The sequence below is a fragment of the Micromys minutus genome (genome assembly GCF_963924665.1).
Source record: "Micromys minutus genome assembly, chromosome: 23".
Lineage (NCBI taxonomy): Eukaryota > Metazoa > Chordata > Mammalia > Rodentia > Muridae > Micromys > Micromys minutus.
The window spans coordinates 13,138,519-13,163,954 of NC_137958.1; the positions used below are offsets into that span (position 1 = coordinate 13,138,519).

The 25,436-nt window shown below is 44.4% G+C and overlaps 2 protein-coding genes across 2 annotated transcripts in view; one reads left to right on the forward strand and one right to left on the reverse strand.

Moving 5' to 3' along the window:
• The window catches only part of FBXL13 (F-box and leucine rich repeat protein 13), a gene marked incomplete at both ends in the record, with an annotated part of 170,544 nt that overhangs the window by 63,520 nt on the left and 81,588 nt on the right, over positions 1–25,436 (forward strand). Inside the window, 2 exons of the mRNA XM_080936361.1 lie at positions 574–669; positions 3,524–3,653. Coding sequence (XP_080792487.1) covers positions 574–669; positions 3,524–3,653 — 226 coding nt within the window. The remainder of the gene's footprint in view (positions 1–573; positions 670–3,523; positions 3,654–25,436) is intronic.
• Positions 11,147–24,474, reverse strand: LRRC17 (leucine rich repeat containing 17). Its single transcript, XM_080936575.1, has 3 exons — positions 23,673–24,474; positions 15,740–15,895; positions 11,147–11,929 (listed from the first exon to the last, which is right to left on the reverse strand). Exons 1-3 carry the CDS (start codon positions 24,454–24,456, stop codon positions 11,532–11,534), a joined length of 1,338 nt encoding a protein of 445 aa, XP_080792701.1. The 5' UTR covers positions 24,457–24,474; the 3' UTR covers positions 11,147–11,531.

The window sequence follows — 25,436 nt, forward strand, 5'->3', positions numbered from 1 at the left end:
ATAAAGAGCTTATGAACGGAGACTGCATTATAGAGTTCTATATAGTACTTTGTCCAGTTCATTGTAAGAATATAGTTTGTGATACACCTTTAAAAAATACAATCATGTCTAGAAGAGTCTGAGGAAACTCATTGTCCCTCCAATGGCTCTGGAGAACCAACAAACAGTATGAGTTACTGAGCTCAGGGCTTTGTACAGGACATGGTGGTGGCATGCCCTCATTGCCAGTTTGGGGAAGGTCTCTGTGTGCTCGAGGCCAGTCTGGTTCATGGTCCAATGCGGCCAGAGAGGCACAGGAGATCTGTGTCAAATCAAACAAACTAAAACCAACCAACCAACCCAAAAATATGCAACACATAACACATCTCTAGAACAGGATGGCATTACGCCATGTGATAAAAGCTGATAAACTTGGACTTCAGATAAAATCCCTCCCTTGAAATGTAACTCTGGCCCTTAAATGCCTACCTTTCTAACACACAGGAGACATTGCCACCACTAACACACACAATGGAAGAGCTACACCAAAAGCCAGATGTCATTCAAAACTCTGCTTCTTTTCCCCGTGTTTAGATTTTCTTGTACCTGACTTTTAAAGATCTGATCACCTGCAGTCAAGTCAACCGTGCCTGGATGGCAATGACGCAGCGAGGGTCCCTGTGGAATTCTGTAAGTAATTCTGTAAGTGGATGTGCTTCTTCTCCAAGACGCGTAGGGATGGGTGTCCATAAAGCCCGGCAGCAGGGCAGCCTCCTTCCCCGCTCGCCCACCCCTTCTTGTGGCCACCAGCAGACGGCGCTTCTTCTTCTTTGTGTTTTTGGTTTGTTGGCTGTTTGGTTTTGGCCAGCACAAGCCTGGAGGAAGGTGAAAATACAGAGTCACATTATCCTAGGAGATGTGTCCATGTTTTAATTTTTAAATGGTGGAATATGTGAGTTGGACATTAGTTTTAGATTGAAGCAAAGCGCCATTTTGTTGGATAAGTTGCACCTCACCGTTGTTCAGTTGTTTGTGTACTTATTCCTGCTGACGAGGACAGACTCTGTGTTGAGCTCTTGACTAGGAGAAAGAAAGCATTTACAAAGGAAGAAGAGGCATTATATTCTTTGGGATTAGAGTTTAAGAAGGCTGTGAGCAATCATGTGGCTGCTGGGAATTGAACCTGGCTCCTTTGGAAGTGCTCTAACCACTGAGATATCTTTCCAGCTCTGAGTCATGGGGTGAACATTTAGAGAGTTTGATCTGTAATTACCACCTCATGGCTCATAACTGTAAGGTTAGTTCTAAAGCAGAGAGGGCATTTTCTTACCGACTATGGCTGGTGACACGTAGAACCGATACGAGCTAGGGCTGATAGATAAACAGGAAGATAAATAGATCCCGAAAGCCTTTTTAGCTGTAAGCTTAAGCTTTTGTTTGAAGCACCCAAGATCTGAATGTTCCATTTCTTCTTTCGATGTCTCACTTCCTCCTTACAGTTGCGCCACACTTGAATACTACTCACAGGGAAATTGAGAGTCTTGTTACTTTAAACCATCGTATTAGCTGAGTGTGGTCCTGAGATCAGTAACATCAGCATAGCAGGAGAGCCCTGCTGGAGATACAAATTCTTATGCCCCGCCCCCAACTCCTGCTCTGCTTCCTGAACTCAGGAGTCGCAGTCAACAGTCTGTCTTCACAGTCCTCCCAGACAGTCAACTGCAGGCTCGGGTTCTAGAATCACTTTCTTAAACTCAAAGCCAAGACAGGCGTGTGTAATTTGTTAGATCTTTGGGAGCACGGCACAGAGTGAGAACAGTACCACACGACAGTCAGGAGCAGGAGCGGGTCCTGATGGGACGGATGGATGCGCACGGAGCTGACTTTCATCTAGAGGTTGCTGGCACCTCGTCCTCTCCTCTTGGTTTCTATGAAAATGATTTCATGCCTACTGCCTGGCCACCTGGCCACAGGTCAGTTCCAGTCCCTGGTTGTCATCGGTCTGCCAGTGAGGACTGATCAGGGAGGGAAAGTGATGATGTCAGCTATGAACTGACTTTAGAAATCAGGGACAATAATGGTCCCCGAACCTTGGCTGATGGCGTGAGTGGTCCCAGTTGTTGAGACTACAGCATCACCCACAGACGTAAGAAGTCTCCAAGGGATGGTGCATGCTTCTTGTTTAACGTCGGCCATGGACTTCGCAGAGTCTCTTTGGAATGAGAAGCACAGTCATTTCCAGCTCATAAAAAGAGCATAGAAATAGTCTTAGGACAAGGATAGCATAGAAACATCATCCCAGAAGTTCCTGTCAGGAAATGCGAGGCTGTGCGTGTACCTGTCTTATGTCTTGCCCTGACAGACTCCAGCAGGCTTACTTATATGCCTTATGAAGCTTGGAAAGGTTTCATTGTTTGCTTTTGTTTTGCTTTTAACTTTACATTTTTTTGAGGCCTGGTCATGATTTTTGAGCTAGTGAGAAACAGCTGTAACGTAAGCACAGCCTGCTTTCCTGTGCTGCTGAAGGCATTTCCCCCCTAGATAGACATTGCTGTTCTCATATTACAGGCGAGAAGACCAAGTTAGCTCAAGAGTAGCCCACATTAGCAAACTCCTGGGTTAGAATTCAACCTGTAACCGGCCCGTCCACAAAGCGTGCTCTTGATTACTAGACATGAACAAGGAAATTCATCACCAGTCACCTGCCTTACTCCTGATCAGTGGCACAGAACCTCTGCTCTCCAGGATCTTTCAAAAATGGACTCCTGGGTTCTGAGAAGACACCCTCATCAAAAGAATGGCATCAAGGAATGCCATGAAAGCAGTTTGTCATGAAATTCCTAGATAAGGAATTTTGTCCCTGGACCAAGTTAGAGCACAGCATAGCTGGGCTAAGTTGCTGTGGGTGTTCTTTTGCTGTTTATGTTCTTCTCCCCTGAGTTCAACTCCTGCCCAGTGTTATGTTGTATGGCTCTCCATTTACTTAATCAGTCATATCGGAAGACATTAAGTTGTCTCCTTCTTTTGCTACTATAATCCTGCCTCTTGTTACTGTACACATGCACACGGCTGTACATTCTTGCCCGATAATCACAAAAGTATGTGGGATTAAGGAATACTTGCTCTCACAAACTTTCTGAGCTCTCCCAGTTTTTAATATATGAGATTCCATTATTTTTCTACCTTGCACGTCTTGGCTCACAAAGGGGCTGGGAGCTGTGTGTACCCTGAGTATGTAGTTCAGTGATGGGGTGCTTGCCTAGCGTGCATGGGGTGTTTGATTCCCCAACTTGAAAAAAAGGTGTTTACAGTTTTTAACCTAGAGTACCAGCCAAATCTAATCGTCTTGGAAGCATGTTTGCGAGTCTAGTCCTTATTTTGGGGAACTGGTGTTAGTGCACTCTAACATTATTACTTTCTTTTCCCAATTGGAAATGAATCTATGAAGAGCTTCTAGTATTTGATGCTTTAAAATGTTTCAAAATGTTATATGAAGTAGCTCTTTCTTATTTATTAATGCTCCTTCTCTATTTATCCCCCCCAGATCGATTTTTCCACAGTGAAAAACATTGCAGATAAATGTGTGGTGAACACTTTACAAAGGTGGCGTCTCAACGTGCTGCGCTTGAACTTCCGAGGCTGCACCTTCCGCACGAAGACCCTGAAGGCTGTGAGTGAGTACGCTCGCCCCAGGGCCGGCCTTGCGGAGTGTTCCGGGGAGGCGCGAGCGTTGGCAGATCGCATGCTCCAGGAACTGCTCCTTTGTCCGTTCTTCTTGATCACTTTTCCTCTTTCGTCTAGAATTCATGTATGTATAGTCAGCTTGTCTGTTAAAGATAGGAGAATATATTCTCATTTTAACAAAATCTGACAGTCGGCACTAGTGGTAGCTGCTCGCCTCCTCCAACCATCCACCTACTCATGGAAGGATTCCTACATTTATCCGTTTTTCTAAAATCACATCGACATGCGTATGGTTTTAAAGTGAATATCATTGGCACCATGCTCTTCCAGCTCCTGTTTTTCCTGTTAACCCGGAAGATTTTAAGTTCAGTTTTATCTTGCAACATAAAGACATAAAAAACATCGATCACACTGGCATTTCCCTTTATCGTGGGCATCTTTCCGAGTTGCTGCACACAGGTTTACTAAATTCCCTTCAACAACGGTAAAATAGTCTGTAAATTAGCTGCACCGTAATTTACTCACCGGCTTTCTTGCAGAGGGTCATTGACATTGCTTTCCATGTTTTAAGGTACCTTGTGTTTGCACCATGTGGTTTGTCCCGACTCTAAGTATTTAGAGAACTGACTCCAGATAATGAGAAAGAATCCCATCTATGTATTTGACATCTTACCTTCAGATAAGTGTAGCAATAGTAAAAGCAAAAGTCAGATTGCAGACACACACACACACACACACACACACACACACACACACACACACATTCCCTTTATATAACACAAATCAAAAGATGTTCCAGCGTGAAAAATGATAAGCATATACCTTAATTCTTACTTTGAGGCAATTGCAATGATGTATACTTGGTTTAAGGGCATATGCACCTGTGTTAACATAAAACACATGCATGGGAATAAAACGCTCCTGCGTTTACGACGTGGGGTTAGAGGGTGGGGGGAGGCTGGGACAAGGGAAAGAAACAGGGACGAAACAGATGAGGGGTTCAAATGTGCCTTAACATTGTTTTTATAGCTCAGGACATTGTAGAAAAATGCATCATTTAGGCTGGCTGCTGCCGGTACTGAGGAAAATCACAGCTCCTTGAGTGGTTGTACTGTGGTAGGACCCATGCTGAACTTTCTTCCTGGTTGGCACGGTTTGGCGTCCATCCTCATCACATTTGCTTTCACCGGCAGTTTAGTGTCCACGCACTCCTGTTCTCGAACATTTTTCCTCACGTAGATTTGTTGCTTTAAGGGGATGGAAGGGGCACAGAAATCTAGTTTTCTGGTCATATAGCTGGTTCCCTTTTTTCTGCTTTCACTGAGGATAATATTACCATTATCACACTCTTTAACTTCATGCTCCACGTAAGAGTAGAGGACAGAGGTGGGCTGAGGGAGCAGTGAAGCTGAGATGACCACCAGTCTGGTACCACACTGGCCTGGGAGGCAGACTATGCCTGAGGTGACCACGGCGCCACATTGCACAGCACTCCTGACACCACTCCTGAGGTGACCCCAAACACTCATAGACCCTGGGTGCCACTAGAAAGAGCAAGTAAGTGGTGGAGAAATGGAAGAGAAAGAGAAACAGAAGGAGGTGGGCACAGCGAGGAGGGCAGAACTGGAGACATGAGGGTGGTGAGGGTCACAAAGAACCAGGAAGAAGCGAAAGCAAGAACAACAAAGAAGTAACACTTAGCGTTTCACTCTGGTCACAGTGGTAGTGAACATGGAGTGAGATTCTGAGGAAGGTTGGGGTGTGTCTCTCGAAGTTCACCTGTAGTTTACTGAGCTAGAACCCACCTGACACAGACTCCACTCACTTAGACATGGAGTATGATGTATTGGTTTTATTGTATTTACGGTGATATAATTAATTCTAGCTCATTTTAACCATTCTATAAAGAAACTCCACACCCCTCTGTTGTGGTAGTATTTCCCGGTAGTGCAGCTCGAGCTCCTTGACATTTGCCCAATGTTCTGGATTCTCAAACAAAAGATATGCACGCACGCACGCACGCACGCACACAGTATTCTCTTCTATTTTAATATGTCTTAAATAGCGAAATGGCTAGGCCACTCCCAAACTTCTAAGCTGTTAACGACCCCTCCCCCAGATATTCCTGAATTATTACTCACTAAAATCTACACTTTGTCTTTGTCACCCTAGACCCAAATGGGGTGTGTGGCTTGGGGCCCCTCTTCCCTGGCTCTTACACGGTCATACGCTCTTGCTTCTCCAGCTCTACCCTGAGCCTTCCGCTAGCCCAGCATGGTGGCTCCACCTTTCTCCGCTGTCCTTTGCTGGGGAGCCAAAAAGTCCACAACACTCCCCTGCCTGTTGTTCCCTTTGCTTACATAATTGTACATGTCAGAGCTCCGCTGGTGGTGAAAATGGACATCTTTCTTTTGTTTCTGGTCTCAGGAGAAAGTTTTAGCCTTTCCTAACGAGTAAGATGTTATCTGTCAGTCTAAACCCCCGCCCTCCAATGTTCCTGATTAGATTGAGAAAATTCCATTACCTTCTGCACTGCAGGTTTTTTCTCGTAAATGCTGGGTTTGTCAAATGTCTTACCCACATCACTTGCTTTCCTCTTTCCACTCCATTAATATAGCATAAGGCATATTGAGTGGTGTTTGTATATTAAGCTACTTAGCATTTACTGTTTTTTTCCAACTCAAAGGAAATAAGAGTAATTTATTGTGGATCAAATGAGAGTGACTATGGTCCAGGAACACAGACTGAAGTTGTTCCCTGGAAATGGTTACCTGAACTTCTTATAGTCATAAGAAGACATTCAATCACATTAGTGGGGAGATCACGTAGGATGGTTACAACATGGAAGGGGGCGTCTCTATTACAGGTTTTGATTTTTATTGTTTGTATCAGTACATGCTCATTTTCATGCAGGTATATGATATATTTTGACCGTATTAACCCCATCAGCTCATACCCACTGACCCCTATCCTCTTCCTAGCTAGTTGGTTTGTTGTTCACCACCCCACCCCCACCCCCAGCACTGCTGCTTTTCTATAGCCAATCTTATTCATTCATCTTGCACAATCCTTTTAATATACTGCTGCATTTCTGATGTTTGCTTAAGGGTGTTTGCATGTATATTTTAAAAAAATTAGTCTTTTGTTTTCCTTCTTGTGTTAACTGCTTGGTATACTTATTTAGGTAATATTAGCATTATAGAACAAGTTCTGGGGAAATTCTCTCTCTCTCTCTCTCTCTCTCTCTCTCTCTCTCTCTCCTCTCTCTCTCCCCTCTTAAAGAGTCTACCACCTTTTAATGTCTGGTAGAAATACCAATTAAGCCATATAGTCCTGGGCTCTTCTTTGCTGGACATGCCCTTGTTTATTTCCAGTCTTTATTTACTATAGATCTACTTAGATTTATTTCTTGAGTCAGTTTTGATAGTTTAAATGTCTGGAAATTTGTCAACCTTTTGTAGTTGGGTATAACTGTTGACAGTACTTTCTGTAGTTGGGTATAGTTGTTGATAGTAGTTCCTGTAGTTAGGTTTAGCTGTTGATGGTACTTCCTGTAGTTGGGTATAAGTGTTGATGGTACTTCCTTAGTTGGGTCTAGCTGTTGATAGTACTTCCTGTATCTGGGTGTAGCTGTTCATAGTATTATCTTATAATCGTTTTTATTTCTAGAAAGTTGGCACTAACAAGCTCTCTTTCATGTTCATTTTTAGTGATACTAGTTTCTTGTTTGTATTTTTTCTTGGTAACACTAGTTTGTGTGTTGTTAAATTTGTTAATTGTTTCAAGCAACCATTTGTCAGCTCTTTTAAAAAAATACACATAACATATAAACTACCATTTTAACCTCTATCTATGTTAGTTCTGTGGAATGAATTATCCTTGCATTGTGCAACCATGGCAATCTGTCCTAAAACGATTCTGCCACAGAAAACTAGATCTTGTCACCCTTTAAATCCCTGACTCCCCACTTCCTTCTGACTTCGGTCTGTCTGTCTGTCTGTCTGTTCTGCTATCTGTCTCTTCTGATGTGCTGACTTGGTACATCCTGTAGTTAGGATGATAGAGTAGACATAGTTTGGTGACTAGGTCATTTAGGATAATGTCTTCAGCCTTAGCCCCACATTAAAGCTGCACACATGCATGTGAGATGCTTAGTTATTGTAGACAAGAACTGAGTTGGTTTCCTGTTGCCAGGACACATTCCTGAGATGAATAATATAGAAGAAGAAAATGCTGGTTTCACACTCAGTACCCGGGTTTCAGTGGGCAGGACCTGCCACCTTCCAACAGCGCTACAGGCCAGGAATCAAACCTTTCATGACCGGCCTTTGGGAAATAATAAAGAGCCAAACTAAACGTTTTTAATCCTTTTAGTTAAGTAGCAAGAAGTATAACTGGTAAACCATATATTTCATTCAGTAAAAAAATAAAAAAATGACTGAACTACTTTGCAGGGTGCCAATATTTTTTTGTATCTCTATGACAGTGGACATGAGTCCCTGTTGCCTTGCAATTGGTGTTATCAATGTCCTGCAGTTTGGTCATTTTCGTAGGTGTGTGATGGTCTCCCACTGCTGTTAGCACATTTTCTTAATGGCTTAACTTGCTTTTTGTATGCTTGCATGCACATCTTTTTGGTGAGGTGTCTGAGGTGTTTTGTTTCTCTGTTGACTTTTGGAGACTGGATCTTGCTATAGAGTCCTGGCTGCCCTTGAATCTGTAGTGATCCTCTGGCCTCTGCCTCCGGAGAATTGGAATGACAGGCCTGCCCCACCACACCTGCTTCTCCGAGGTGCACCTCAGAGTCAGCTGTGAGTTTCAGATAATGGTCCATTTTCCAGTGTGTAGCATAAACACGCTGTCGCAGGGCATGGCTCTCCTCTCCTCTTGTTTATTTTCTTTTTAAACATGGGCACAGATACATTTCTCTATTGATTTTTTTGAACCCAATTCTATGTAAAGGCTTCCTGGTATTTAGGACAGGCACACTGAGCAGTTTGGGATAGAGAGAGGAAGTAAGCTACGTTCTTGTGGCTGTGTGGATTCTAGAGATGCTCTGATGATAAAATCCGTGGGCCAGAGTCTCTCCTATGCAATAGGTGTATGGACTGCACTTCACTATGTAAAATGACAGCATATATAGTGACTGGGATATATGAAACTGTTTATGCTGGCATTTGGATCGAGATAGCCCAAACGTAATTTCTTAGTTTTCATAATTCTTTTAAGTTTTTATGTTTTTCTGTAATTTTAAAACTATAGTAACTCTTAGTACAAATATCTTTATCACAGCAATAATTAGGCAAATCTGACCAAATCTTGATATTTATTAAAGGAAGCAAATGTAATTCCTGTCTCAACTATTGATATTTTTAATTTATCAATGATTGAGTAAAGCCAGTTTTAATTCTTGGAGCCTTGAGTGCATTAAAAGACAAAAGTGTTTCCATTCCCTGCCCCAGTCCTCTACTGGTATGTGGGGAATTACGCATATTTCTGGCCATAGGTCTGGTTTTCTGATTTTAGATTGAAGATAAATATTGGTAGAACCTTTGGGTCATTAGGCTACCTGGCTCAGCAGTGTAATTCTCATAGAAACGAAAGCCTGAGGAACATGCACAGGAAAGCGGTATCTTAAGATATTTGAGAGGTAGATAATGAAACACTTTTATAGAATTCAGGAAAGTAGGCTCATTACTGAGCTGTATCTATTTGTCAGAGCTAAAGAATAGCTCATAGTTCCTGAAATAAAGCATGAATTTATAGAGGGCCTAGGCTCCAGAGGAAAGAATTGTTAATAAATGAAATAATGGAGCTACGTGATGTTAACTATCTTTCCCAAGTCACTGGGTATCAGGCCAGCAGTGACAGGCTTCGGGCTTAGGAGGCTTCAAGTTGGAGTGAAAATTTACTTTGGAAAATTCAGAGAACATTTGGTCTAGAGGAAAGATTTTTAAACACATTATCCAAATACTTAAGTGATAAGCATACTCTATCAAATATTTGTGCCTCTGAATTTATCATCATATTTTTACCAGTTCAGAATATACATGCACACACACACACACACACACACACACACACACACACACATATATACTTATCTACTGTAGAGGTGAGTTTGGGCTACACTGCTTTGGCTCCTAGGAGCTATCTGGATTCACAAATAGAAGACACACACACACATGTACACGCTCATTTACACACACACACACACACACACACACACACACACACACACACACACACAGCAGTTAATTTTAAATGCCTTGTTATCTTGAAGGCTGGGCACCTCTAATCCTTCTCCTGCTACTCCAGACCCAATCGGGGAAATGGCCAGTGGCCACTCACCTGAATTCTCACATGGCTCATTGGTTCTCCTGCAGTTCTAAATCTGATTAGTCTCCGGTCGCATTACGGTGACTCTCTGTTCCACTCTCTCACCTCCTAGCCCACAGAAATCTAAGGGTCCTGCCCCACCTCCCTTTGCCCAGCCATCAGCTGCTGGTACCCAAGATACACAGAGATGAACTTGGTAGCGGAGGCATCGACTGCGAGTCTTTGGAGAGGCAGCTCTCATTTGCACGGGAGCAGGCCGTGCGCTTTCAATGACATGACTCCAGCAACTGCTCTGAACAATATCTGTGTTCCAACTCAGCTTTTGGATGGTTGAGAAAAATTCCTATTATAATATGGTTCAGAGCCCGTTTTCAAATACACCCCAGGGGATGATGTTGGATATAAAAGAACCAATCAAGTTCCCAAACTAGGCTCTAAGAGGTTGAAGCCCGGAACAGTTTGGACCCCTTTTTTTTTTTCCTGAACCGTACTCAATCTGCTTACCTCCTTCTAATCCTTCCCATCTAGGGACAGTTCCCTGCTTGCCACTGTGGTAACATGGGACACGTTGGGTCCTCATCCTTACTCTTTCCTCCCTGGAGGTGCATGGCTGCTGGTGTGCAATGTGGGATTTGCATTTCCTATGTCCAAACCACCGGTCAACTCAGTGAGCTGCTCAGACCCTCACTGCCCACACAGATACCCCAAACTGCAATTTCTCTGGCTTCCATTATCCTGGTCTTCCATAGATACCAATACAGATTCAGGCTTATCCCTTGCTGGTCACTCCCGTTGGTGTTCCTGGAGGCAAAGCTTAATGTCCCTTAAATCTGACAGTCTTTTTGGAACTTGGTTTTGATCTGATCTAGGTAGTCAAGGACAAGTGCTGTGTTTCCCTGCACAATAGAGGAGTTTATATCACTCTACATCTGGGCTGCTTGCATGAGCTACCTGGAAGCTATGTGGCTTTGTCCAAGTGGCTTGGTCCCCCCCCCCCCCCCAGCTGCGGATTCCTCATCTTTGGAAGATAGATAGCATTATGGTCCTCAGAGGGTCTTTGTAAAGACATGTAAAGATAAACCTTGGGGTTTTTTTTTTAAACATTTATTTCAAAAAGCCATTAAAAACATATGCAACCCACTATAAAATTCTACTGCCGCCATTAAGATCCAGCTCCCTCAAGTCACCCGTGTGGAATAGTTCAGTTATTTTGAGGCTGTTTCTGACTTTGTAGCCCAGGCTGGCATCATGATCCTCCTGCCTCAGCTTCAGTATTGGAGTTGTGGACATAGACCAGCTGTCCCGGTCCACTGTGTACTCCTGTAATGGGAGTCTGATACACAGGTGAGCAGGTTTCCTTAGATGATTGAAATGGCCACAACCCAATAATAGTTACAAACTACTCAGTGGAAGCTCCTTGTAGCTTGATAACCCTGTATACACAGGCATCCCAATGAATCCAAATGTAAACATACGGTCTTCCCACAACTCTGTGCAGCTGGGGCTAGCTGGACCGGTTCCGCAGTTATCTATCCCACGATGGTGATTCTTACTCGATGCTTCTTTGCTGGGTGATCTCTGTGTATTTTTTCCCATTCATCATCTTCTGGGTCCTGGTCAAAAGTCTCAGGGTACGCTGGCAACTTGTCTTTGGGGCATTCTTCATAGTAACTCCGAACGTATTTCCCCACAGACCACCCTTTGTATTCTTCCGGTGTTTTGCACTCCAGACCACTATAGTGGACGTTGTAATGGTGCTTTAACCAGTAGTAAAGGTAGTGGATGCTGTAGTCACACCTCCAGGGGTTATCTCTGAGCCACAGGAGCTTCAGAAAGTACAAATCCTCTAACACTCCATAGTCAAAATTCTGCAGGTTGTTGTTTGACAAGTCGAGCTCCTCTAGATGTATGAGCCCTAAAAAAGCAGCTAGAAACAGAGAAAGCTTATCAGTCAGTGGGTAGGGGGACTGTATGGCTGTCCACCACATGTCTGTCATGTGGCACAGACTTCAGTAAGAGGCTCCATTCTCTCTATCACAACCCTCTCTTCAGTGCATGTGTGACTGGGTATTGCCCAGACTGGACAGAGTCCAAGGGTCATACCTAGTACTCTGCTCCTCAGTACTGGTGAGAGAGAAGGAAGCTAACTTTGCTAGGGCCTTCCTTCTAGTTGCAAACCACTTCCTGTCATGAAGGAGTGGCAGTGTTTGCACACAGGCCCGGAGCTAAACCAGACAGTCACCTATTAATAGGTACAATTACGTGATTAAAAATTCACTACGAAGCCTTCTTACTTGAGGGTGAGCTGTTGCTCCATCATGAGAACTCATGCATGCTTGGTAGGATCCACCCGAGTCCTTACAAGGAGCACTCACATGGCTTTCTGACTTTGTAACCTGTCAGCCTTTGCCTGTGATTTGCGCCATAGTTTGGTATAATGTTTATTCAACGAGGAAAGTGCTTTCTTCCCCACTAGCTCTGTGAAGAGGATTTCTGGGTCAGGAGATCTGTTTCTCTGTGTGTCCTTCTTACTAAATATATGAAGAAATGCAAAATACGTGAAGTAGACTTTTATCAAGCGGAGCTTTCCCTTGTCTAGACTGACTAGTGTGTGACGTTTTATTTGAAAAAGTCAGTTTTAAGTTAGTTTTTAAAAATCACTTTTCTGGAACATGGGGAATGCCTGTAGGGGTGTTGACACATTGTAATTTCTTCCCAGTGCCCTGAATGCCTGAATGTCTCAGAAAAGCGCCTTTTTCTGGCGTACATTTTTTTTTTTAAGTTGGGAAGATGTTGTATAGAGAGGTCACACAAGTAAGATAAGTGTGTCAAATGTAAGACACACATGCAGCCCAGGAAAGCATAAAACCCATAGCAGCCTCCTAGGTTATCTTATTGGTGATTTCTAAAAATGCCTAAAACAATCTTTTCCAGTTTAGTGGCTCTGGTGGTGAGTCTATTTTTGTACAGTTCCAAATCAAATAATTTCCACCCATGTTTTTTAAACTGTTTGGTTGAGTTTGGTAAGCGGTGGTGGTTGTCAGCATTGCATGCATATGCATTTGATTTAGCTGGATGCTGAGAAATTAGAACAAAATAACTCATGGCCAATAAAGCAATGCTCCAAGGACAAACACACACACACACACACACACACACACACACACACACACACAAAGGTCCGCCACATATTCCAAAATTCACAGGTCATTTTCAGCTTCAAATGTTTTGTCTCTATCCTGAGCATCTTCACCCAGCTCAGAGTGACCTTGTTAGAGCAAAGCATCCTTATTTCGAATCTGGAAACATGCGCAACACCAATACTATTTTCATATCTCTTCTTGGACGAAGCCCCAAACAGACTGCTTTCTATTCTGGGCCAGAGAGAAGGCTGCGGCACTGGGGCTAGGAGACTGGTCGATCCTTGTGATGATAGTTCTGAAATTTTGGCATTTTGTGGCTCATTGGCTAAAATTCTAAAATTAGGCCATCACGAATTCACTTTCCCTGAGACAACCCTCCAGATTGAAAGCATGTGTAAATAAATAGTCCGACGTTCAAAAGAACTACAGTTATCAGAGCAAATGTGTTTAGGATCCCTGGGAGAGCCAGCTTTATTTCCTGAAGGAAGTAAAACTCCTAATAGAGTGGCTTTCCCCTTTCCCCACTGATACCCTGCATTTCACTAGACTGTCACCCAAGTTTCTACAGTCTGGTATCCCACATTTGCTCACTAGGCAGCCTAAATTCTTAAGGAAGTCACGGGGTATCCTGAAACACAGTAGGCCTTTTACTTTTAAACTGGTTTAGTTAATTTTGTCTTATTTAAATTCTAAGATCCATTTTCTTTTGTTCTGAAGGACTTACCAATAAAGTCAAGTTCAACACATACTTGTTAATGAAGATGCTTCCCTTGTGCTGAATGAAATAAAGGGAAGATGGGAGGAAGGGAGTGAGAGAGGAAGGGAGGGAGAGAGGAAGGGAGGGAGAAAGGGAAGGAGGGAGAGAGGAAGGGAGAGAGGGAGGAAGGGAGGGAGGAAGAAAGGAAGGGAGGGAGGGAAGGAGAGAGGAAGGGAGAGAGGGAGGAAGGGAAGGAGGAAGGAAGGAAGGGAGGGAGGGAGGGAGGGAGAGAGGGAGGGAGAGAGAGGAAGGGAGAGAGGAAGGAAGGAAGGGAGGGAGGGAGAGAAGAAGGGTTCTTTCTATCTCATAGTCTGTTGTGACTGAGTCACTGTTTCAACATGGCTGTTCAGTGCTGTGACACATTTAGCTGAGGCTGTATAATAATAATTGGCACTTTAGTTTATTTAACAAAAGCTCTAAATGTCATCTGCATTCACTGTGTGTGTGTTGCTGGAAATTGAACCCTGGGGTTTGCCAATTGGTGAGCTCAAGATTCAGTAAGAAGTTCTGTTTCAAAGAAGAAAGGGGGAGTGATTGCAAAAAACACTTACTGTCAACCTCTGCCTCTTCCCATGTGTACGCCCACACAGACACATAGACACAGACACATAGACACACACACACACACACATACACACACACACACACGAACAAGTACACGTGGGCACAAAAGTGATTGCTCTGTTTTTTACAACATAGGAAAAACAACTGTACTCGGAATGTTTTTAGCTTTATGCTGCATTTTTGTACTATAATAGGTGTTGTACTCATAAGTGATCTTTTAGGGACCTGTGTGGCAGACAAGCTAGCAGTGACTCAGTAGCCTAGTTCCTTCCTGTCTTTTATTACATTTTTATTAGTTTATTATTTTATGAATTATTATTAAACATGTATGATATATGTACATGTTTGTGTGTGTGTGTGTGTGTGCCTGGAGGCAAAGGCCAACATCAGATCTCTATTTTATTTTTGAAAGAGGATTTCTCACGGAGCCTGACAAATTTATTTGGCTGGGGTTGTTGGCCAGTGAGCTCCGCCCTCCCCTCAGTGCTGAGAGTGTACGTGTGCGCCCTTACACCCAGCTTTTATATAGATGCTGGGGATATGAATTTAGGTCCTTGTGCTAACACAGCGGCCAATTTACCAACGGAGCCATCACTATACAGATGTGACAGTGAGCCTGTGACCCGAGCCCTGAGAAGCCAGGGCGGGAGAGAAGTCCAGGATCACTCGTCTACACTGTGCGAGGCCCTCCACCGCCAGCCGCGTACACATAGCTACTCCACAAACGCCTGTAGTCTGGCCGGACGGAGAGAATACTGTTTAGCATTATGTAGCCAGTGTCCTGCATCTGCCGGATCCTGTCTTTGCAGATTCAGCCAAGCACAGATTAAAAGTAGCTGGGGGAAAATGGCATCTGTTCTGAATTTGTAGTGCACTCACTAGACTTTTCTTGTTATTGTTTCTTATGCTGTATAGTGTAATGACAGTTGTGTGGCATGTTCATTATATTATCAGTAAGAGCAATTAGTTAAAGTATAAAGGGGCAACGCATGTCATTTTACAAAAGGGATGTTGGTGTCTGAGAGAGTTCCTGGAACAAAGACCCCGGACACCAGGCGAAGACTGAATCGCATTACACTCTTTGTAAAGCAATATTTTGGCATACACTTCTGAGTGTCAAACACGCCCTATTGTCAGCATCATGCTTAATTAAAATGCATACTCTTTGAACTTACTATTTTTTAACTAAACGGCGTTTACTATAGCTGTTGCCACGGAAGAAAAGCCACAGCACAGGCACGGCCCACCTGAGGAACCCTGCAGTGTAACTTACCAGGATCTATAAACTCAATGCCATTGCTGCTTAGGTTTAACTTCTTCAGTTCGTGAACATCTTCGAACTCCTTGGGTCGGAGCTGGCTGATCTTGTTGTAGGACAAGTCAAGCTTAATGATGTCTGGAGGGATGTTGTTTGGGACTTTCTTCAGCTCTGGAAAAAGGAACAGTGTTCAGGTTACATTTTTCCAGCTGCTATTTCTTATTAAACCCGACAGCTTAGCACCGGGGTGGGGGTGGGGTTGTGTGGGGGAGGGGGAGATGGATTGCTGGAGCCAAAGAAAACACAAAGAAACCTTGGTAAGTCCTGGATCATTCGCGTCATGCCTAGAGGGAGGGGCCGAGGGAGGGGCTAGAGAGGCCCCCTAGCCACATAGGCGGGAGCTAAAGAAGAGAAGGACCCTTCAGGATGAGCCAAGGCTGCTGAGTCATTTGGGAAGCCGAGATGGGTGGATCTCGGTGATCCAAAAGGCCCATCAGGAAATCTTTGAAAGGCTGGTCCTGGAAGTGCATGCGAAGCAGAGAGGTTGCTGCGAGTTTGAGACCCGCATAAGACACATAGTTTCAGGCCGGCAACGACCTACAGAATAAGACAAGCTATGGAATAGGTAAAAAAGAGAGTTACGGGTTAGTTTTTGTCACCGCTCTACAACCAAGAGTCGCCTGAGGAGAGGACTTCTTCCAGCAGATGGCTCTGTATCCATGACCGCGGTGCATTTCTTGATTGGCCATGGAAGGGCACAACAAATTGTGGGTGGTGCCACTCCTGGCCAGGTGGTCCCCGCTGCCTGAAAAAGCAAACTACAGGCGGTGGAAAGCGGACCAAGGAGCAGCGTCCCTCCGCAGTCTCCGCTACCAGTCGCTGTTTGTAGGTTGGTTTTCCTTGATAACGTATGGACTGCCTTCTGGAAGAGTAAAGCTCTCTCCCTGCTTTCGGTCTGGGGTAGGGCACGGGGTGACTATCAGTGAACGAAGCTGCTGTCTCCTTGTTCCTTATCCCGAGGAGTTGCCGTTCTGTTACGATGTCATATTATACTTTAGGCTTCCTCTGCCAACAAATGGTCCCAGGCACGCGGCTCCCATAAATACCACACTCTTGACCTTCCTGATCTTGCAAACCATGGCAAACAGCACCCCCTTCCCCTTCCCCGCCTTATGATCAGGAGAAAAAAATCGCAAGGCCCGCAGTGGACGCCTACAACCACAGACAGCACACACGCCTGTGGCAGTGTTTTCTTTGTGAAGTAGACACAGTAAAGGATCAGCAACAACATCACACATGAAAACAGCAGTTACACGCTTGCTTTAATAAGTTGCTTACACGTGGTTTATTTCTAGAATTTTCAACTTAATAGTTTCAGTTCCTGGCTGACCATATGTGAAATGAAATAAAAATCCGCGTGAGTTTGTTGTGGGTAAAAGGAAAGAAAGAAAGGAAAAAAAAAAACCTAAGTCCAGGTCACTACATTGTAAATATTCCTGGGGCTAAGAAATCATAAATCTCAAGTTGTTATTTAAATTAATATTTCATTACTATTTTTGTTAGATATATTCACGGTTCAACCATTCTATACCAATAAAGGTAAAAAAAAAAAAAAAAAGAGGTCACCCTATCTTATTTTTGCTTTTCTTAAATGCTAAAAATTCATGCATGACTTGACAGCTTTTCACCCACTTAACCCCTGAGGTGGAGTTTACCACCCCCAAAGCTCCCTGTTCCCGCAGTGACAAGATTCTCAGAAGGAGCAAGCTAGAAACAGCAGCTTGACAGGAAGAGCCAGGGTTATGTCCTCAGAGGTAACAGGAAACCAAGGCTCCCCTTGATTTTACTTCTACTGTTTCTTTTCTATCTTTAAATCACGCTCTTTCAAAGAAACATAATCACTCCTACGTTATATTTTACCGTGAGCCCTGCCCTTTAGTCTTTAGCAAGGTGTGTTAGTTTTAATGAGTGCAGCTGTAGCCTGTGGTGGGAAACAGACTTGTTCCCATGAAGCAACAATAACACGGCCAGCCTGACTGACATCTGCAGACTAGGGTGGCCCCCAGGGCTTTCTGAGGAAGCAGAAAGTCTTAGAGCCAGGAACTGTAAAACACATTTATGAAAGGGGCATTCACTTATCCACACTGCTGTGTTTGGGTACAGAATGATTGAACTGTGACTATATCTAACAAAATAGCAATGAAATATTCAAAATAACAACTTGAGATTTGTGAATTCTTAGCCCCAGGAGTATTTACAATGTAGAAACTTGGACTTAGTTTTTTTTTTTTTCTTTTAATGGCCCAGATTCCATGGCCTAGGTACCTGTGTGCGCATGCGTGTTCCTGCGTATGTGCATCTTCCGGATGTACATACACATGGCTGTGAAGGCTGGAAGTCAACCTCAGCTGCTCTTCCTCAGGAAATGTCCACAGTTTTTGCTTTGAGACAGGGTCTCTTACTAGGACCTGGGCTTGCGGATGGAGTTAGGCTGGCTGGACACTGAGGCCCTGGGATCTGCCTTTTTCTGCTTCCCTAAAGCTGGGATTCTAGGCTTGTGCAACCAATCCCAGCTCTTTACATGGCCACTAAGGATTGAGCTTGGGACTTCCTGCCTTCGTGGCAAGCACTTTCGGGACTGAGCTATATTCCAACCCTGGTCTTTATTGGGACGGCATTGGAGTTCATTTCTAGAGTCCTTAGTACAGGACTTAGTCCTCTTGAGCCAAACATCCTTGAATTTCTTTCCCCTTCTTGCTGGGCCCTTACTATCTATGTGCTCCCGATCTAGGCACTCTTAAACAAAATTAAATGAGGAGAATTGTATAAGTCCCTTTATTAACTTTATTTTACAGATGTGAAAATTGGGGCACAGAGAAGTTAGGCCATTTGCCCATAGTGAGATGGTTACAGTTTAAACACACTAACTTAGCACCTAAGCCACCACTGCCGTGTTGTCTGACTATGTTGGTCTACCTGCCTAGAACCCCCATGTATCACATATACGTCTGTGGGGAGGAAGATGTCACGGGTACAGTCGGTAAATCAAAGCCAGGGTACCGGGCATCCCCGTCACCAGAGCCAGCACCTCCTTAGTTCTAGAAAGCCTGTTGTCCGGAACCTGCTTACTGGACCAGACTTGAGGATAGATGACAAAAAAACCACAGTAAAACAAGCTGAAAGTGGCTTAGCCACAAATCAATGGGTAGGAAAGATGTTTATAAAGAATACCCCGAAGCTCAGATTAAGTAATGGGTCTGTGGTTGCTAGAAAAAGACAGCTTTGGAGTTGTCAGTAAACTCTCAAGTGGAAATAGCATCCACAAGCAGCAGGAAATGCAAACCAAGAGTTTTCCTAGCATGACCTAGAAACAAGCAGAAAACTTCATTGGTTGTAGTGGGGAGAAAAAAAAAAAACAGTTTTTTTTTTTTTTTGGCTTTGAATTTGAATGAGTTACAAAGTTGTTGCAAGCTGTGTGCCCCCAATGGAGAACAGACAAGTACATATCCCCTCACATCAAAGTGACACTCGTCAATGTCTTCATTACTATACCACATGTCATGTGGCATCCAGAGCTCACATTTACCATGAATCAAAAATGTAGGTAGGGGAGGGAGACAGGGTCTGGCTCAGAAGATGCTGTGTCTACTGTCTCATGTCAGGAGATGCCGTACCTACCGTCAGCTCTTAGGAGCTCTGATCCTCCTCAAACGAACCTTACTATGAAGAGGAAATTGAGAAATTTCTCCTCACATCATTTTTTCCCATTTAGTAGGCTTTTGGTTGTCAGCAGCCTCAGACATAATTTGAAGACTTGGTAGTAGTCAAAGAGACACATATAAGCTTGTTTATTAGAAATTAAAATTTCGTAATTATTATTGAAATCAGGGGCAAATTGACTTCCAAAGCAGCTGGAGCCAGTTTACCTATATAATTTTTCCTAGCTTTCAAAATAAAATCAGTAAATTATTCTGGTAAATGCGAAGCTAAAATTGGCTTCAGAACTCACACTTTCATGTGTTCTTGGCAAATCCAGTCACCTCAATATGGCATAAATGTGCCTTTTAACCAAGCCCACACTCATTCCCTTTGAAAGGCTGAGTTTTGTTGGCCAAGTGCCATCTGCTCCATGAATAAAGCTATTCTTTTTTTCTTGCTGTCAGATGTTTAAGGCAAAAATAGTGATCTTTGAGGCCTATGTGGTTGAACTGGCACAAGCCAGTTCCCTGCACACATCTGAGTCACTGCTAGTCCGTTGGGAAAGACTGAACTCCCTCATTGGAGGGATCCGTACTGCGGGTTCCCTGCTTGCATTCCCTGCGTGGTATTCTTGTGCAGAGCTCAGAGGGAGGATTTGATATTGGGAAGCTCACAGAAGGCATGAGTAAATTCCTGGTATCGTGGTCATACCCAGTCTTGAAGGAAGACATAGCATCGCATGGTGGCCCATGACTTGAACTGTGAATTACTACTGCTCGTGTGACCTCCTAGGGACAGCTTCTCTACAGCCAGCTTTGTCACTTCTGAGAGCACTGTTCAGGGCTGGGAGCAGTTGACACTGATGTCACTCACTAATGTCACTGTTAGTCCCTCCCCTTCCCCCCATGGCACGATTTAGGTTTCTTGAGATTCCATATTTTGGGTAACAATATAAAGCATCCATCAGAAACACTGGTGCACTCCACCAGGTATCTACAGATGAACATTACTGGCCATTTGTTATTTTATTTGAGATCTGATACCATTTATGGAACAAACGAAATTAGAATAGATCAGGGTCGTCATATTTGAATTTCTACTCATGATTTTCAACTGCAATGTGTTTGTTTTAAAGTTGCTTAAGTTACTGCTTTGAAGGGACAAAGGAAGGCAGCTCAAGCATTACCATCCAGTGCCCAACGAGGACACTAAAAAAAGTACAATAAGCAGACTTTTTCCCTACAGGAATGTGACTTACTATAGGATTTATAATGAAACGAAATAAGCAATGAATAGTATTAATGGATTTATATAAACTGCAGTGAGACATTTATAGTTAATTAGGAAACGAGCCTTCAGTATATATCCCAGAATCAGAGGCTGTTAGAGATTGTGTCTGGTCTGGGGGATGGAGAGAGAGCAGTGGACAGATAAAGGATGAATTTGGGCAGGGAGACTTGCTCGAATGTGCTCAGATAAGCAAGGAAACATAAACACGCTTGACGACAACCATACATCTCAAGTAGCTAGTAAAAGAACGCTGACTGTTTCCAGCACAAACAATACCTTCCTAAGGTGAGGGGCAGATCCGTTCCTCTAGAGATCATATTCACTGACTGACTAGATGATCACACTGCATCTCATAAACACACAGCATCACTACTGTGTATCAACTAAGCATCTAAAGAGTGAATTTGACATAGTCACTAGCAATTGCAGGGACTCAAGTTGTGCTTTAAAACGCGACTCAGTGTTATGTATGCTAAACTGCCGGATCATGGCCTTTCTTTCTCATATGGGTTGCCTGCAGTTTCACAGCACAGAGGATTAATTTGAGGGGTATTTTTAGAAGATTATATTTAGGCAACAATAAGCTGCAAAGGGAAAGCAATAAAATATGTTTTATAGCTGATGTTTGCCAAGAGGAAAAGAGAAATGTTTTATAGGAAAAGAGACAAAGTAAGAACTGTGCTCATTGGTGGGGGAGCTGGTGGCCCAAGACTAAAGAAGCAAGTGAAAAGGGAACACTCTGTCTTTATCTCTCACTCACCCCCACTCCCCTGATTTTGGAGAAATCAAAAATGTTGAGAGATTCTTTCCATGGTCTCTCTACATAGCCCTGGTCATTCTGGAATTCACTACGTAATCCAGGATGGCCTCAAACTCACAGATATCCCCCTGCCTCTGCCTATAGAATGCTGGGTGTGAACCACCATACCCAACTTAACTCTTACTAAGAAGTCCCAAGCATCTTTTTATTTAGATAGTTTTCTTCTCAGATAACTGGTGAGATCAATCCTACATACTTACTCTTTGTACACCCTGTGCAGCAAGTGCAGATTCAGCTAAACTCAAGGACAGAACCTCAGTAACAGGAAGTATTCTAGCCTGAGGTCCAATCTGTAGTCTAAGCAATCCAAATGAAAGCTTAGAAAACATCCTTTGCAGCCATAAATCCTAAATGCTCATTATAAAGATATCAAGGACACTCCACCCAACCTTGCTGTGGCAAAACTGTACCTGTTGAATCTTCTAGAATTCTTCACTGCTTTCTAGAATTCTCCAATGCCTTCTTGTGTAGTAGTAGCTTGTCTGCATACGCTCAGACTAATTCTGGAATATTGCAAGTGCTGGCTTGGGTAATCAAGGCTTCCATCTTCATTCTTTGGTTTAACTAGGAGACCTTGTTTGACTGACGGATCTCCTAAGCTGCTGCTTCTCCTTCTCCCCCCACCATGTGTAAACGGGAATAGGACTGCCTGAAAGTTGACAGCATATGGGCATGGATGGGCACCTGGCACTTTTCAATGTGTGAGGAGCCCAGCCTGGCCAGTCCTGGTTACCACTGCTCCACCATGACTCCTGTGGGCACACCTCTCCCTGCTACCTGTCTCAGACTGATCTGACCACACACCACTTCAGAGTCAAGGAGGAAGTGGCAAGCTTTGATCCGGTCATCTAATCTCTAACATTAACAAATTCCTGCTCCTAGCCCTCTTGAGAGGATCGGCTAGGCTCACTTCAGCAATCCTGATCTTTTGCCCTCAAATAAACAAATACAAACAAAACACACAAACAACACCCCCTAAGATGGATGGAAAACCACGGTGGCATGCTCAAACTGACTCTACCCCAGTGACATCTGGGTGCAAGTTAATACTACAAATAAACATTTAAAGCATGTCCCAAATGAAGCACACCAACATTGTCATATGGCTTGTCATTTTAAAGACATTGTCAGTTCTTTGCTAACACATTGTTAGCATTTCTAAAATCTCCCATTCTTAGTTCACCTCTTTATCTAAAGTACAGATCTCTTACAGCACTGCACTGGAGCAAGTGGGCTGGAAAGCCTACCATTGATCGACAGACACCAGGGCAGAGTCTAAAAAAGAGTCCCCCAGCCTCATAAATCTCAGGTGGAATACTTTTAAACGACTTAATTTTCACTCACTCGGGATAACTTGGGAAGATCTAAGATGTGGGGTTCCACCAGCTCATGAAAACCATAGGCCTGGGTGGGTGGACTATACGTCATCAGCAGGCTGCTGGGCCTCTGTCTCATGACACACGTGGGTGGGCCCCCATGGAAGCCAGGGGCACTGGATTCTCCTAGAGTCAGAGTTGTAGGTGGCTGTGAACCATCTGAAATGAGTGCTGACAATTGAATGTTGGCCCTCTGAAAAGCAGTACACATTCTTAACCCATCTCTCCTGTGCAGACCCTGATTTTGAAACAGGGCGCCATAAAACCCAGGCTGGCCTCTCCCAGGTAACGGAGGATGGCTTTGAACTTGTTTTTGTTTGCTTAAGCTTTGTTTTGTTGGGGGTGGACATGGACATTTTTTTTTAGGAGTGTGTTCTGTAGCAGTGTACGTGTAGCCCAGGCTATCCTTCTACTCACTGTGTAGTCAAGGATGATACTGAAGGTCAGATCCTCTTGTCCCTATTTCTCAAGTGCTGGAGTTACAGATGTGTGTCCATCCTGCTCGGATATTGTCTGGGAATGGAACGGAGGGTTTGGCACTTGCTGGCTGCCTGGCTAACTTTACCAACTTAGCTAGGCATGTCTTCTTACTGCTGCTCTCTAGTTACCAACTGCCTTGAAACTCTGTACACTCCACTGCTTTTTGAGACAGCTTCCTGCCCGACATCTCCAGGCACCATGGAATGGAGGGAGACACCTTTCCTAACAGCCTACAGAAACACACACACACACACACACACACAAAAGGAAGAAACGCGCCCACCTTTCCTCTTGCAGTCCAGCGTTTGTATGGGAAACACGTAATTGTGGCACAGAGTGGAGTCTGCTTCCGGCCTGATGATTGCGGGTATCCCCGAAACTTGGGGTTTGGGGTCCAGTTGCTCCTTCTCCTCTTCGTCACACAGCTCTTGGGGCTTTAGCTGCAGCAACTTTTTATTTCTCAGTGCTGGCGGGCTTCCGCACTTGGCGTAGTTCCCCAAGTTCCGGTTCCGAGGAACCTGCAGCAACGAGATGAGCGTCTCCAGCTCGCACGCGCAGTGCCAGGGGTTGTCGTACAAACGCAGGTAGCTCAGGAGAGGCGTGTAAATGAACACCTCCTCCGTCAGCACCTTGAGCTGGTTGTGCTGCAGCAAGAGCGTGGTGAGCCTATTTAAACCAAAGAACGCCTCGCTCTCAATTTTGGAGATCTCGTTCTGCTGCAGGTCCAGGCTCTTCAGCCTCGTAAACTTAGAAAACATGTTGTTCTTCAACACGCGGATTTTGTTTCTCGCCAGCAGCATGTGCAGCAAGTCTTGAGACCAGTCCGGCAACACGTAGACCAGTTTCCTTTCTTGGCAGTCTAGGTATTTCTCGTGGAGATACGTGTACACATCACAAGGAAGGCCGGGTGCGTAGCGTTTGACCGGGCCGGAGCCTCTCCTGCCTCCACTTGCCCGGCTGCGGCTGCGGCCGGGATTGCCTTGGCTTCTCAAAGCCCCAGGGCTGGACTTGCGAGGCTCGGCAGCCCTGCAGAGGCAGAACAGAAGCAAGATGGCCACTACGCGCATTCTGACGTCCAGCTGGCCCCGGGCAGATGGAAGAAGAAAGTCTTCCTCTGAAATCCAAGTTCGGGTAGCCTCAGCAAACGCAGGTCGGGGGGAGTAAGGCCCAGTCGGGGTGTACAGAGCTCCTAGGTGGGGCAGGAGAAAGACAGCAAAGAGTGAAGGGCCATCTTGAACAGCCTATGACAGCAACAGATTTATTTTATTTTTTTCTGAGCCTGCTGGTTTAAGTGGGCAAGAAAGTGCTGTAGGCGGTTCTTTACCTTTTACTTGCCTGGCTTAGTTAGTGTATATGTGTTTGTTTTGGGCCTTAAGTCTGAGTCAAGACTCTCTGTCCTGCTAGATGGTACCCAACCTCATCTTCATTATCTGTAAAATGGAGTTATGGTCTCTCCTAGGGGAAGTTCCCAACTGTTAGGACTCAGCCTGGTAAACCCTCCAACGTGTTCCTCATCCCATGGATTTAAGAATTTAAAGATGTTCTCCTGCGGGCCCTGAGACACGCACCATGGAGGTGTGACCTTCCTGGGCTTAGGTGTTTCTCCTAGTCGCCACTGTTAGGTCCCAAAGAAACCTTGGGCAAAAGACTAACTGAGATTATTAAGGTATTAATAATAGGTTGTCAACTACCATATTATTAACATATCAAAGCAGATGCTGGCCGCTGGGCTTTCTCAGCATTGTAAGCACTTGCTCTCAGCAGGTTTCCTCTCAGGATCCTACCCTAGATCCCTCCAGCCCCCGAGCTTTGCTCCTCTCACCGCTTCTCCTTTATAGATAACCTCGGCCATTTTGCCCATGTACTGTCTTGGTTCTCTCGTTCCTCTCGGCTTTTCTCTTGGTCCTCAGCTCCTGGTCCTGTCTTGCCTCTACGTCACTTCTGCCCCCCTCACCACCGCCATCCTCTCATGGTCTATTCTGCTGGCCATGTTCTCTCTGGTTTCTACAATGAAACCCTTCTGAACCCTACCTAGGAGCGGCCACGC

What these genes read in the sequence shown, in the direction of transcription:
- LRRC17 (XM_080936575.1), bottom strand. Translation starts at nt 24,456, where the DNA reads ATGCGCGTAGTGGCCATCTTGCTTCTGTTCTGCCTCTGCAGGGCTGCC. An exon ending in GCTGGACTGCAAGAGGAAAG is followed by an intron (nt 15,896 to 23,672) that starts GTGGGCGCGTTT and finishes TCCTTTTTCCAG; the next exon opens with AGCTGAAGAAAGTCCCAAAC. An exon ending in CATTGAGTTTATAGATCCTG is followed by an intron (nt 11,930 to 15,739) that starts GTAAGTTACACT and finishes CTCTGTTTCTAG; the next exon opens with CTGCTTTTTTAGGGCTCATA.